The sequence below is a fragment of the Pteronotus mesoamericanus genome, unplaced genomic scaffold (assembly GCF_021234165.1).
Source record: "Pteronotus mesoamericanus isolate MK-2021 breed Mesoamerican mustached bat unplaced genomic scaffold, CSHL_Meso_final contig_74, whole genome shotgun sequence".
NCBI classification, from domain to species: Eukaryota; Metazoa; Chordata; class Mammalia; order Chiroptera; family Mormoopidae; genus Pteronotus; species Pteronotus mesoamericanus.
In genome coordinates this window covers 10,575,883-10,591,322 of record NW_026555247.1, presented here as the reverse complement: position 1 = coordinate 10,591,322, position 15,440 = coordinate 10,575,883, and the positions used below count along the sequence as shown (strand labels likewise).

General features: G+C 36.2%; 1 protein-coding gene across 2 annotated transcripts in view; it reads left to right on the top strand.

Moving 5' to 3' along the window:
* The window catches only part of CDH2 (cadherin 2), a 207,507-nt gene extending 196,917 nt beyond the window's left edge, over positions 1 to 10,590 (top strand). For both annotated transcript variants that reach the window (XM_054583491.1, XM_054583492.1), the window contains one exon: positions 9,210 to 10,590. In XM_054583491.1, the coding sequence (XP_054439466.1) occupies positions 9,210 to 9,416 (207 nt within the window). In that variant the 3' untranslated portion in view covers positions 9,417 to 10,590. The remainder of the gene's footprint in view (positions 1 to 9,209) is intronic.
* The last annotated feature ends 4,850 nt before the right edge of the window (positions 10,591 to 15,440 follow it).

Sequence of the window (15,440 nt, the reverse complement as noted above, 5' to 3'; positions counted from 1 at the left end):
AAGAGAGACTGTCTTTAAAAGGGCATTTATTTTATGCTAATGTTTAGCTTTGTGTAAGCAAATGTGGCTTCAATAACAGGAAATGGTTTTAATTGCTTTGATCAGCCAAAAAAGAGATCCATCAATTAATATCTGCGTTTGTAAATGACATTCATATATATTATCAGTATGAGTCACACCAACTCTAAAAGGATTTTTCCTAGATTATAAAAGCAATAAATAACAATATTAAATAGTGTATTCTAATTTCATTTATTAGCATTTCTGAATGTAATAAGTTCACTTTTGTTTTCCTCACTTTATGCCCTTTAAATCCACAAATGGTGAGGATTCAGTGCCTTCCAATGACTGAAGAGTTCTATCAAATGAGATTAGTAGGAAGAGCAGCTAAATTAAATATTATGTAAGTGATTTAAATACTTGTCTAGTTGATGAGTTTTAAGAGCTTCTGTAAGAGGCAGCTAATTCTCTGTTGAATATAACAGATAGGATTTTCACTGTCCAAATTATTATGGCATTCTTTTAGTTCATTACTGACCAAGAGTTCTGCTACATTTAATACTTAAGTTTTGAATTAAAATGATTTATGCTGCTTCATTTGATCATGTTTATACTTTGCAATTCTCCTTTTCAATTTTTATTATAAGTGTAAGAGAACAAGACACACTGATACTGATTGTGAATGTACAGCGGGACTCGTGTTCTCTGGCCATATCTTCCCCATTCACTATCTCCTGGCTCAGAGCTGGTCTGGGCACATTACAGAGTGGAATGTGCTTCTCATATGTATCACCTGCAGTCATGTGCTGATAAGATTCTTCTTTCCTGGGCTTCCTTGAAATAGTCATATATTACATAGCATAGTCAATCTACCTTAGGTTTTGAGAAGCACGTAGAGTTTGTGAAAAAAAAGTTTTGAAACAAAGAATATTTATCTATCTTTATAAGTATTTATTACTGCCTATTTCAAAGAGGCGTGCTGCTTTTTGTATGTATGTATTCACTTCTGCAAAGAGGTAACTTTTTAGTAGACATGACTGAAAAGTAAATGGAAACGAAAAGCAAAGAGTACCAGCAACTCTTTATCTACAAAAATATGCCCTGACTCTTCCAGTTTATTTATATATAGGCCTGGTTAGGGGAATTTTTATATATGACTAGATCTTTTTTAATATATGAGAATGTCTGATGATTTTACTTCTAATTTAGCCTCTGCCATCATGAAGAATTGTTTAATTCTTTCTGCAGTTGTCAGGTTTCCAGATACAGTGCATCTTTTGAATGTAGGTGTAGGAGCTGAACTTTTCCAAAGCAAGAATTCTAGCTTCAGTGTGATTAAACAAATAATTACCTGAATGATTCTACCTGTCCCTGAATTGTAAACATTCTGTGGGATTCCATCCGAGCCATGACATGCTTCTCTCTCCGTGTTAAAGTTCTAGCACTAAGCATCACTTGTCACTTACAAGGCTGTATATAAGCTGATCCCTGCCCTTTTCCCCACCACATTTCCCTTCCTGTGCTGCAGCCCCATTGAACTATTTACAGTTCTGCAAAAGCATCAGAGTTTTGACTTTAATGTAACTTTTACAAAGCCCTTACCTTCTTGACCATCAGTGAGATGCCCATTTAGTCTTAAGATTCAGCTCAAACATCCCCTTCTCTGTGGAGCCTTCCATGACACGTGTGAGAAGGATCAGCAAGATGCTTCCTGTCAGCACCCTCACACTGGGATGTAACTGTCAATATTTCTCTTCCCCACGGGAGCATGTGTGCTCTCCAGGATGGGGACTATTTCATGTTCATCTTAGTGTAACCGAAGCATCTAGTCTATTGCCTAACTCTCAGATTTTATTGTTTTAAGAAATCCAGGTACAGCCCTGGCTGGTGTGGCTCAGTGGATTGAGTGCTGGCCTGTGAACCAAAGGGTGGCAGGTTCGATTACCAGTCTGGGCACAGGCCTGGGTTGTGGTCCAGGTCCCCAGTAAGGGGTACACAAGAAGCAACCATACATATATTTCTTTCCCTCTATTTCTCCCTCCTTTCCCCTCTCACTAAAAATAAATAACTAAAATATTTTAAAAATTGTTTTTAAAGATCCAGGCACTATAGATTGTGTGTAGGACATGAAGTTATGAGCACCACCCAATTCGCAGTTGGTTAGAATTATCAGCCGTGTCTGGAGCTCTTCACTCTACTGGTGCTGGTTCCAATCAGAAAATGAGTACATTGGTTGTTCCAAGTTGTGTTTTAGTCTGTGCTATGTGTATACACCTTTTTTACAGGGACTGGATTTTCTTCAGCAGGTAACAAAACAGATCTAGATAGTAAGGTTCAGTTTTCCAACCCTTCTAATGCCACAGTAGAAGAAGCTACAGTAAGGATTTCCATTTGGATTTTTCTGTTTCGAAACAGTACCCAAGTCCAGAGCCTGAAATGTGGCTCAAGACCATAAGGAACATGTGTAAATACTTGTATGAGAAACTTTGTGCCAAACAACTGACTTACAAATTAACTTCTAGAATACAGTCAATTCAAAATTTGAAGAGTGTCTGCACTTGTTAAAATGGCCTATTTTGAAGTCATCTTAGGCTTGGTTTAGAATCACTCATTCAGCAAATAACTAATGAACATCTACTGTGTGTACATAAGTGGGCCGATGATACCTAGACAAGAAAATAAATTACACCTGTAGGGTTTGTGTGTGTGTGCTGCCTACTTTGCTGTTGGCATGGCCTTTGTACCCAGCAAACAATCTGACACCTGAAGCCTTACTTCGCCAGGCAGGGAGACCCATTGGGTCTCATTCTTACTTGGCATTCTGCTTTCAACTCAGGCCCCTCCCCAACCTGCAGCTTAACAAGCCAGCAGCAGAGGCCTCTGCTTGTAGCTCCCAGGCTTAGCTTGCAGTTCCATACCAGCGTCTGTCCCAGCCTATTCTTTCTACAAGGAATGCCCTCTCCCCTGTTTCTAGATGTTAATTCCTTTGTTTTTACCAACCCAGGAAAGATCAGATGCACAGCGGGTGCCATCCATCAGCCTCCGTGCTAGCCAGCACTCACCTCCTTCAGAACTCCTGTCAGGAGGTTCCCTTCTGCCTCCCCTCAGAGCCCTCCCAGGTTTCAGGGGAAGAGGTGCATATCCGTGGGCAGGGTGCGGGGGGCCGTGTGGGGCACAGTGGTTTGCTGGGCACATGAATGGTTGGAAAGATCATGTTTGGGAATCATTCTCCAAATGACTGCTGAATCTATAACACTGAATGTGATTATGAGAGAGAAAAATGTGCAAGAGAAAGGGAACCACAAACTCTGTACATACAAATGCCCTACATTTGACACAGGAAGAATATCTAAGGAGGTTAGGGTGTCACAGAAAACAACTAAAAAGAGAGTCCAGGGGTGTGATAGTCAGTTCTGTGGGAAAATCAGGGGGATGAAAATTTCAGAAGGCCTAGGTCAGGAATAACATTAAAAACACTACATAGATTCTTCCATGTAAAATACTCATTAAGACTTCTTCAATATCTTCCTATAACTGGACTGATAAAGGCATATACATATAAAGTTTTTAAATAGTTGAAGGTACCTAGAAAGAACTCAAGCACATTTTAGAAATATACTTAAAATGCCAACAGATTTTCTTTATCCCAGGTCTTACTTGATTTAGCATAGTACCCAGTGTTCCAAAGGAAAAAATAATACAATGATGATTATAATTAGAGTGTTTTTATAGATGTAAGGAATGGAGAAGTTCATGAGAACATTTCTAGTGTGTTTATTTAAATTATGAATGAATGTTGCCTTGAATCTTAAAAATGATAACATTTCCAGGCTGGTAGGTGGAGTAAAACCAAACAATTTTTAATTTCAGCTAAAGAATTTCATTCTATTTTGAGATTTTCAAACATGACCTTCAGAGGGTGATAAGTTGAAACAAATTTAATCTCATCCCAACAGTAGGTATTAGCATACCTTCAATAATTTTACTAATCCTATATTTTTTTTATCTCAGAAGTATAAAACCCAAGGACATACTTCTGTTAAAAGGCTGACTTTTGATTAAAATCATTAAAAAACTAATGGAAGGTGCTTTTAGAATAACTTGCTTAAACTACTAAAGTTTAAAACGTTTGCCATTTTCTCCTATTGACTAAATTTTATTTGTTCTGTTTTAAATATCTCCATCCACTCTTACAGGAGCTGGGCATTTGAGTTCAAATCCAGTTGCCTCACCTAACAGCTCTGTTACCTTGCACAAGGTCAAAATCCTTGGTTTAACCTGTTAGATTTCCAGTTTTCTTAGATATGAAATAAGGATAATAATAGAACTTCCTTTTAAGATGTTAGTTCCTTTGTTTTTACCAACCCAATGAGATAATCCTTGTGAAAGTGCTTGGTATAGTGCCTGTCACATAGTAAAATCTCTTAATTATTATCAGTATCATTACAAGTTACCTTTCAGGAGTAAAAACTTTCTACTTTCCTCTAATTATAAGTAAAAAAAAATCAAAAATGTCTTTTTTAAAAAACAAATTGCTTTAAGTGCAATGAAATTCCCAAGAAGGGACGACTTAGTAATGTTGGTACAGATAAGACACAGAATTCTACTGTAATGTATACTTTGGTATGGTATAATTTGGTATACTTTTTTTGTCTACATATATTTTAAACCTAGATCCTAGCTTCTTCTGAAAGGAGTAAACATACATAAGAACAAGAGGCTGAGATAAAAACCTAGGCCCAGGATAGCAGCACAAAGTTACCTTCTAGAACACCTGCTGGATGTTAGGCCCTGTGTTGGAAAGCAGGATATGGAATGAATACAAACAACCTGTGCAGAAAAGGGGACCTCATAATCTAGTATAACCAAAACGTGGCAAGGAAAGTAAAGGGGACAAAAAAAGACCACAGAAATTATGAGCCATAGCTAGGGGAAACAGTCCACACAGAAGTGACATTTTAAACAGACCTTAAAGGATGGATGGATGGATGGATGTCTGTAACCAGATGAAAAAATGTGAGGAGACATTTCAAACAAATGGAATCACATTTCAGCTAGCAGGAAATTAATATACCCATAACATGGACGTACATAAATAAGCACATGATGTTTTTAGGTTTGAAGGGTTTTGGTAATAAATCAGTTGTGCTTGCTGGAGTTGAGATAGCTGAAACGTAAAGGGTGGGTGAGCAGTCTAGGTTCACGAATGTTCTTCTAAAGGCTTTTGACTTTATTCTGCAGGTTACCCAAATATCTGGCACTTGAGTAATGACTGCCAGTTTTTTTCCCATGTCTGCAAACTTGGGCTATTATTTACTAAAACTGTTAATCAAATTTTGACTTAATTTTTTTAAAGATTTTATTATTTTATTTTTAGAGAGAAGGGAAGGGAGGGAGAAAAAGAAACATCGATGTTTGTGAGAGATATAGCGATCAGTTGCCTCTCTCACACCCCCTACTGGAGACCTGGCCCACAACCCAGGCACGTGCCCTGACTGGGAATCAAACCGGCGACACTTTGGTTTGCAGGCCAGCACTCAATCCACTGAGGCACACCAGCCAGGACTTGAACTTAATTTTTTTAATAAAGTGAATTGTTTTAAAATGTTCATGCGCCAATTAAAGATCATCTTGCTTAAGCCCAGGCAGACCCCTCCTTTCTTTGGGAAAAACTGCTAGAGATGATAGAGAGCAGTCAGAGTTTACTTGGGGGAGAGATATCAAATAATATATGAGAGAGAAATCAATAGTAGTTTGTAGGAAAGAAGCAGGCATAGTGCTGGGAGCAGGAGACCAGTTAGAGAGACTTGTGCTGTGGTCCAGGGGGCATATAATGAGGACCTGAACAAAGGCAGTGGCATTGAGACAATGGAAAACAGAATGTAAGGGAATCAATAGGACCTCTTTCCTCTTACATCCCTCATGGGTTCCTTCACTGAAGAATGTGGGTTTTTATAGTCCCTATAAAAGTATGTCTGCACCTATAAAGCATAGAATCAGAAGCCCATAAATACATGCTCAGCAAGAATTCAGCCAGTGCCACAGCTCTTTCATTTTACAGAGGCACCTCCAACTATAGAAAATAGTTCAGACTCATCCAGAGTTCAAGATCCAGCAAAGGTGAAACAAGCACATCCTCTTCTAGGTTTAGTCAGACTTTGGTGGGGAGAGGGAAAACACGCACGTAGTTTGTAAATTTGTCAACGGTGTGCTACACAGCCTGTGAAAAGGTGTCCACACCTAAGAATACAGGACTCCATAGGGTGGACTAGAAGGTCTTCTGCCCTCCCGATTTCTCCTGCACATTCATTCACTCTGGCTGCATGCCCGCCACTGTCAGCTTCTGGGGACTTGACTGGGATCGTCCTTTTTAGAGTTACCAGTGTAGTACCCAGAATTTATATAATGCCTCATCTAAAGAGTACTGTTTTATTATTGGATAAAAATCAGTGATATCCAAGTAGAAGGGTCTTAAAGTATTAACCTTTAATGTGGAAAGATGGCTTGCTTAAGAATTCTTGAAAAGTTCAGTGGTGTCTGCCCTTTTGTAATTATTAAAACCTGAGACATGTGTGACGCTTCAGTATAGCACAGTGACCTCTAATGGGTGTCCTGTCAATAACCTTAAAAGAAAAAAAAAAGAAAACATGGATTCAGTTCCTATCATGATGATCAGGTAGCCAAGGCAGGAGCTAAAGAAAATTTTAAAGAAACAAATATTTCTGAGAATCTCAATAGTGAGTGTGGAACTAAATCATCAAAGGTGTTATATTTTAAAGAATCAGGTGGCTAAAGAATCAGATCAAAATCCTCCACCCCTTTAATACACCAGTGATGACTAGACAGCTTCTAGTATTCATATTTAGGTTCCATTAAACATGGGTCTCCACTTCCCTCTACGCTGATTCCACATACAATGGATGCCCTGCCGTTGACTCTTTAGAGCTAATTTTAGTCTCCAACTTTCCATATTTCCAGTTTGGTGCTGACACCTTAAGGGATGAGCAGAGCTCTGTGTTTATTTCCACTTAAAATTTGAATTGCGATAAAGCAGGTGACCTAAGCACAATGAAGTTTTGCAAGGGGATAAAGCTGATGACCTAAACACCGTGACGTTGGCTTTTATCTCTGTTGTCTGCATCATAAAGCAGTCATAATTTCATAATTACTTAAAGTCATAATGAAAATTTAATGTTTCTCTTCAGAGGCCCATTGTTCTTACCAGGAATTGCCTTGATTTTTCTTTAGATCTTTCATGGGTCCTATTCTTGTGTGGACCCAAGTTAGACAGTGCTGAAGTAAAAGGCTCACTTGTTGTTTAAATTGGTAGTGGCTAGAACTTGCAGGGAAAGCAAAGAGGGGCTCATGCTGGCATGTGAATATAAAGTCCAAGAGGGCACACATTTCATTGGCCAATACCAGTCCCATGGCCAAGCCTGACGGTGAGCTGGGCAAGTGAACTCTGGCTCCAGAGAGGGACTTGTGGTCGTGTGGGATGTGATCCGCCCACGAGAAAGGATCATGAATCACTAAGGACAGTAGCACAATCTACCACAGAGAGAGATGAATTTTGAGAAATTGTAGTTTGCGGTTCTCAGTCTAAACAGAATTGCCCTGTAGTTTATTCTATAAATATGATAAAGAAAATTCCACCTAAAGTTACTTTTTATATATGAAGTAGTTTGTTGAAGACTTGCTTTATTTTATTTTACTCAGGAGGTTCTGGGTTACAAATACTATAACCTGACTGAGGAAAAGTGGTGTTTAAATAAATGGTTAGGATTGTCAGTAGGACAGACTTGGGAATGGGAAAACTGGTCGTGTGTGCTTTTCTCTCTTGTTCTTCATTGAAGTCAAGTGGCTGCCATTTTGTTTCTCAAATTCCAAAGCAGAAAATTTTTCTCTAAACTTAAAAGATTTTTTTGAAACTAATATTCATCTACCTGTGATGAGCTCTTGGATCCTATTATTCTATGTGGTCTTCAAAATGATTTATTATTGTTATTACAGTTGCAGATGAAGAAAAGTTTACAGAACTTAGCCAAGTTCCCACGGTAATACGATGTTAAGCTGAGGTGTCAACCCAGAGTCTAGTCTCTCATGCCTTATACATAATGTCTCTAAACTTAATTTTTATGTTTTTTCCCTCTCTCCCCCTCTGTAAACTTGAAGGAAAAAAGAGATGAAAACATAAAACCTACATATGTACTCATAAAATACATGTGTATTGGAAGGGCTGATCTAAAGTAGGACAGTCCATGATGTCTTAGATAAGTGAGACCACCATAATAAGCCCACCAACGTTTAAAGAGCAGAGGGTGGAAAAACAGAATGATTGCTTGGAGACTAATGTTGATATATCTTGAACTTTAGAGTGGAACTGGGGAAAAATTAGAACACAAAAAGGACCTAGTATTAAATCCATAAAAGTTTTATACTGCATAATTATGAATTAACTAAAGGTATATGAATTATATACTAAAGTATTTTGTAAGAGTTAAATTTATAGATAATCACTTAATGGATTTTTATTTTTTTTAATTCTTTGTAGAAGCAGAATTTTAGATCAGCAGAATTCCCTCCCCACACCTAATACCTATGTGATGTGCAGATACCGGAGCATGACTTCCCGGGAATGTGGCAGCTGGAAGTCACTCTATTCTTAAATGATACCTGATCACAGTTTTTTTTATTAATTTCACACTTTATGTTTTGTTAAGATCGTAAATGATTTAATGAGTAACCTTCCTTATATTGTAATCACACCTGGCCTTATCTTCATTCTTCCTCTGATATCCTTCCAAATTTAAGTAAAATACAATGCCACTTCCTCCTTGAACTTGTAGTTTTCAGTGCTAGTCTGAGTGTTTTGGGTTTGTTTGTTTGTTTGTTTGTTTGTTTGTTTGTTTTTCCAGCATCCTAATGACTTTTGCCTAGACTTTCTCCAGTTAACCACCTCCGATTGTATGGCTTGGCTTCACTGAGCCAAACTCCTTAGGGGATTTTTCTTTCCAGAGGAAAGACCTAAGTTGGTTTTTGTCTAATTTTGAAACATGCGATGACCCCAGTTCCCATGGGTTGAAAATACTGTGGGCTGCAGGTAGAAACTTACAAACACACATTTGTACTCATGGGACCGTTAGGATCTGCTGGTGGTTTTGCCGATCGTAACCCTCTCTTCATTCCTTCTCTGTCTTTCCAAATTGTAGGGCCTTAAAGCTGCTGACAATGATCCCACCGCTCCACCCTACGACTCCCTCTTAGTCTTTGACTATGAAGGCAGCGGCTCCACGGCTGGGTCCTTGAGCTCCCTTAATTCCTCAAGTAGTGGTGGCGAGCAGGACTATGACTACCTGAACGACTGGGGGCCACGCTTCAAGAAACTCGCTGACATGTATGGCGGAGGTGATGACTGAACTTCAGGGTGAACTTGGTTTTTGGACAAGTACAAACAATTTCAACTGATATTCCCAAAAAGCATTCAGAAGCTAGGCTTTAACTTTGTAGTCTACTAGCACAGTGCTTGCTGGAGGCTTGGGCATAGGCTGCAAACCAATTTGGGCTCAGAGGGAATATCAGTGATCCAATACTGTTTGGAAAAACACTGAGCTCAGTTACACTTGAATTTTACAGTACAGAAGCACTGGGATTTTATGTGCCTTTTTGTACCTTTTTCAGATTGGAATTAGTTTTATGTTTAAGGCTTTAATGGTACTGATTTCTGAAATGATAAGTAAAAGACAAAATATTTTGTGGTGGGAGCAGTAAGTTAAACCATGATATGCTTCAACACGCTTTTGTTACATTGCATTTGCTTTTATTAAAATACAGAATTAAACAAACAAACAAAAACTCATGGAGCGATTTTATTATCTTGGGGGATGAGACCATGAGATTGGAAAATGTACATTACTTCTAGTTTTAGACCTTAGATTTTTTTTTCACTAAAATCTTAAAACTTACGCAGCTGGTTGCAAATAAAGGGAGTTTTCATATCACCAATTTGTAGCAAAATTTGAATTTTTTCATAAACTAGAATGTTAGATACATTTTGGTCTTAATCCATGTACACTTTTTTATTTACTGTATTTTTTTTCACTTCACTGTAAAAATGGTATGTGTACATAATGTTTTATTGGCATAGTCTATGGAGAAGTGCAGAAACTTCAGAACACGTGTATGTATTATTTGGACAATGGATTCAGGTTTTTTGCATGTTTATATCTTCCGTTATGGATAAAGTATTTACAAACAAAGTGACATTTGATCCAATTGTTGAGCTGTAGTTAGAATACTCAATTTTTAATTTTTTAATTTTTTTTATTTTTTATTTTCTTCTTGTTTTTGTTTGGGGAGGGAGAAAAGTTCTTAGCACAAATGTTTTACATAATTTGTACCAAAAACAAAAAAAATAAGGAAGGAGAGGGGTGGCTTGACACAGGTGGCACTACCAACTGTGTGTTTCTTAAAAAAAAAATGAAAAACAAAAGCTTTTAAACTGGAGAGACTTCTGACAACAGCTTTGCCTCTGTATTGTGTACCAGGATATAAATGAACACCCCAGCGTTCTGAATAAAATGCTAATTTTGGATCTGGTGACTGGTTTGAACTTTTTTTCTATTTGAGCTGCTTTGAATGTTGCAAACATTCCAGTACTCCTAAGTACCGGAGTTTCATTGAGAAAACAAGACTGTTTGTTCTATTGTCTATTTGTCTGTTTGTCTGTTTGTTCTTGCATTATTCCCCATTGAACCCTTAGCACGGCAGCTGTGTCCAGTGAGCAACAAAGAGAACCATGGCGGATCTTCTCATGTTTGTAGAAGACAAACAGCAAGCGACGAGGGAATAGACTACTCGGGTGGTGGTATACGAACCACATCCTTAACTTCAGTGAACTTGGTGTGATTCTTAATATCACTTATGCTTTGATTTCCTGCTGCTCCATCTTATGGTCACACTGACCCTAACGGGCCTTTCTCCTTAGCGCACCAGCAAAGGGAAAACCTCAGTAAAAAGTTACCAGACTGGCCCTGGAGACTGCGGCGGACATCTGGGCTTCTCAGGCGATTCACTGAAGCCATTGTTTTATGTACTTAGCGAAACGTGCTTTGGTTTGACTGACATCCGTTCGTTGACCATTTTTTCCAGCTTTATTGAGGTATAATTGATAAATAAAATTGTATATATTTAAGGTATGCGATGTGATGTGATATATATACACATTATGAACTAATTTCCACAATCAAGTTAAGGCACCCATCACCTTACATAGTTCGTTTTGTGTGTGTGTGTGTGTGTGTGTGTGTGTGTGTGTGTGTGTGTGGAGTTGTGTAGTAAGGACACTTAAGATCTACTCTCTAGGCAAATTTCAAGTGTATATATAATATAGTATTAGCCTGGTAGATAGTCACAGAGGACAAAAAGTGAAATGATCTTACTAAATTTTGTGAAACTGTTTATGTATCTTAATGTGATTCACAAGTGAATTTTAAGAGACTTGAAGGAATTCTCAGTGTATTTTTCTATTTGCTTCATGATCATTATTAAACCATATATTCTCATACTGTACAGTTTAAAAACATTTATAAAATATACCTCCTCTAATTAACTCCAGGACTTTTGTGTTACTTTTCTAATAATTAAATGCCACAGCTTGCCTCTAGGAATTTACATAATGAAACTTAGGAAATCTGCTAATTGAAATCATCCTTTTCTAAAATGTATTCTTAGACTGTGCCTCTATGTTGCTGTATAGCCACTTGAACACTGAACCATATTTTTAAACTCAATCATTGCAATACTTAGAATTTCCATTGTTTAGGTAAACACTCTCTGATAATTTTCTTATAGCTGATGTACAGAGACTATATCTAATATATGCATAACCTATAAACAATAATAAGCATTCTATATATAATCAGTAAATGTAAACAACATTTTTCAGAACTTACCTTTTTTTGCAGAAGTAATACATGGCTCTATTTCCTTGGTGAAAACACTTTTCAAATAGAAACCAGGAAACTAATAAGAACCGGAAGCCCCCTACTCTGCTTATGGAGGATCTTCTGTTAGCTGTTTATGTGTAATTTCTAGTCTTTTTTAATCATCATTTTGACACACACATTTCTATAAAGATTTTATTTTGTTTTCATGAAAATGGGATTGCATGTGATATATTTTCTGTGACGTGCCTTTTTCACTAAGCCTGTATCTTGGATATTTTCCCATGTTGATGTAAATATATATACATCATTCTTCTTGATTGCTACATATTCCTTCCTATGGACATATAGTGAATTTAACCATTTCCTAAGTAGTATGTTGTTTCCAGTTTTTTTTTAACTACTTGAAACAGTGCTACAGTTAACATCCATGTCTCTTCATCTCTCTGGAGATGGTATTGCTGGATTCAAGAATGTGGAGAAGACTTAATTAAATACGGCTGAAATTATAATGTTTTCATGTTACTTCTCAAAGTGCCATTTAGCTAGAAGAAGATGAGGCTTTCTAAAAGCCTGCAACTTCCTCCTTTGGCAAAAGGATTTTATGCAGCTCAAAATAGTAACCACAAAATGTAAGACAATCTAGGCAATGCCTTACTCTTTTTCTTTTTCCTTTGGAAGTTAGCCTGTGAGTCAGGCCACAGTACTAGTTTTAAGTACTCTGTGAAATGACTGTAACCATGTGATAAAATAAAACCTTGAAAACTATTTACGAGTGTGGTTTATGGATCCCATCCAGAAACATGTTTTCCCAGGTCATTCCTAGTGATTTTGATCTCTTCTGAAACATTGCCAATAAAATAATACTCCTACAGAGTGCTAGAATCTCTGTGAAATGTGTTATTTTCCATGATAAATGTATATGCATCTTAAATCTTCAGGAGACATGGCCAAACTGTCCTAATGAAAGGCTGCTCCAATTGACACTCCCATCAACACTACACAAAATTGATAGACCCTCATCCTCAACAATATTGGGCATTACATGTGTTTAAACATTTTGCCAAATGATGGGCAACAAAAGACACCTCATGCTAATTATGGCTTTCCTGATTGCTAATGAGATGGATTGGTGATTCTTTTGTTGTTTATTAGCCATTTGTGTTTCTTTAAATTGTCTATTTTAATTTCCCTATTGAATTACTTGGCTTTTCCAATTAAATTAGTAAGAACTCATTATTTGCATTTTTTCCTGATTATTTGCTAATCTTGTAAATTTGTCAATAGTGTTTTTAGCTTACTGATTTTTTTGTTTGAAGTGGTTTACACTGTATTTTCAACTCCAGATTTTTTAGGTTTTTCCCACTTCCCAATTATAAAATTATTATGCTATATTTTTTTCTGTTCTTTTAGTGTTTTGCATTTATTTAGCTCTTTAATTCACTGGGAAATTATTTTGTATGAGGTAGAAATCTAACTTTTATACAGATTTTCTAGATACATGGTCTATTTTCCAAACATTGCTTGTTAAAAAGTTCAGACTTAACACAATCATATAAAATTCCCCATAAATCATGTGCACAATTCTCATATTAATGTTTGTTTCTAGGTCATTTATTATGTTCCATTGATTTTTTATTTAATTTCTTCACAATACTAGATTGTTATACTAGAATATCACTTCTGACAAGCCATTCTACACATTGCTCTTCAAAGTTTTTTTTAATATCTTTTTCAAAATTCTATTCTGTGCATAAATTTTAGAAACATTTGATCAAGTTCCATAACAAATTTTATTGTGTTGTAAAAAGTTAATAGCTTCACCTACTATCCAATACTATAACATCTCACTTTGAAGAACATATATACATTTTCATTGAGCCCATTGAATATCTCATTTTATTACCCTGTTTAATAATTGTCATTGTTAATATGAGTGGGACCTACTTTTCATATCATTTTTGGATGACTCTTTTTACTGCTGTACTGAAAATTTAGCCACCTTTATTTCATTTCTAATTGTATATTTTATTCTTGTATTCTAATAGCTTTTTGGTGATTTCTCTTGTATCAGTATTTTGCTGACAGCAGATAATCATGACTGCAAATAATGATGGGATTTTTGGATTTTTTTTTTTTTTTTTTGCTTTCCAAGTTAATAGTTTATTTCTTGTACATTTGGTAATGTGGATCATAAGCATTTTATTGTTTCTTGCCATTATAGAAAGTTTTTGTATATTTCAACATTATATATATAATATATATGTAATATATAATATATATATAACATTTACCATAGGTATAGAGATATTTCATGGTATATCTAGCTTACTTTGAGAGTTGACAAATATACATATTGCATTTTATAAAATGCATTTCCTTCATCTACAGAGATGATAATATATGTTAACCCATTAATATAGTGAATTATGCCATTAAGTTTGCTAATATTGAATAAAACTTCTTGTAATAAACCATCCTTGGTCTTAATGTTATTTTAATGAGCATCTGATTTTTTTGATTTGTTGCTATTTTGCTGAGGAATTTAAAATTCTATGTGATTTTCATGTTCTTTTCTGGTTTTTTCCGCTATTCTTTTCAATTTTAGTCTGAGATTTATGCTGGCCTCAAATAAAGAATTAAGAATGATGTTTTTTGTGTGCTCTGGAATTGTCTATATAAAATGGAATTATCTCTTCATAGAAATTTCTTATAATTCTATAATTTCACTATCGTGGGTGGGGAGGGTATGTTTTCCCCTGTAGCAATTAGTTTATTAAGCCATTATGCTTCTTTGGACCAACTTTCACAGTTTACATCTTGAAAAAATCGTCTATTCATAGAAAGTAGCATATAACGTTTTAGAAATCTGTTACACATTTTCTTTTCTCCATTTCTTCAGCAAAGTAGTTTAACGTGTCTATTTATTATTCTATTAAAAGAACTAGGTTTTTGATTTATTGATCTAGCACAGTGATTTTCAACTGGTGTGCCACAAGAATTTTTAAAACATGCAATACCTGACTATTTAGTCAGGGTCAGTGATTTGTTTTCCCTTAGATTGTCAAGTAAAATACAGCAACAGCTAACACCACAATAGCCATCTGGTGTGAATGAATCAAAAGTATACCTATTTATTTCCTTGTCAGATCAGCAAACTATATTTTTTGGTGTACCTCAGAATTTTAGTAATTAGTTTATGTATGCCGTGAGATGAAAAAGGTTGAAAACTGCCGATTTGGCATACTTATTCCCTTGATTATAGGGTTCACATTTTTCTAAACCTGTTCCTTTTATTTTTTTAAATACTTAGTGTTTTATTTATTTTTTATCAGTTTCTGAGAGGGTTTCACTGACATTTCCCAGTAGCTTTCGGGTTTGTGGGTTTCCAGGCCATGTTGACACATGCTTAAAATTGTTCTGTCCTCTGGTTTGGACTGTAGCTTTTGTCAATGGGAAGTGTCTTGCTTAGCAATCATTAGTGCTTTGGGCTCTCGA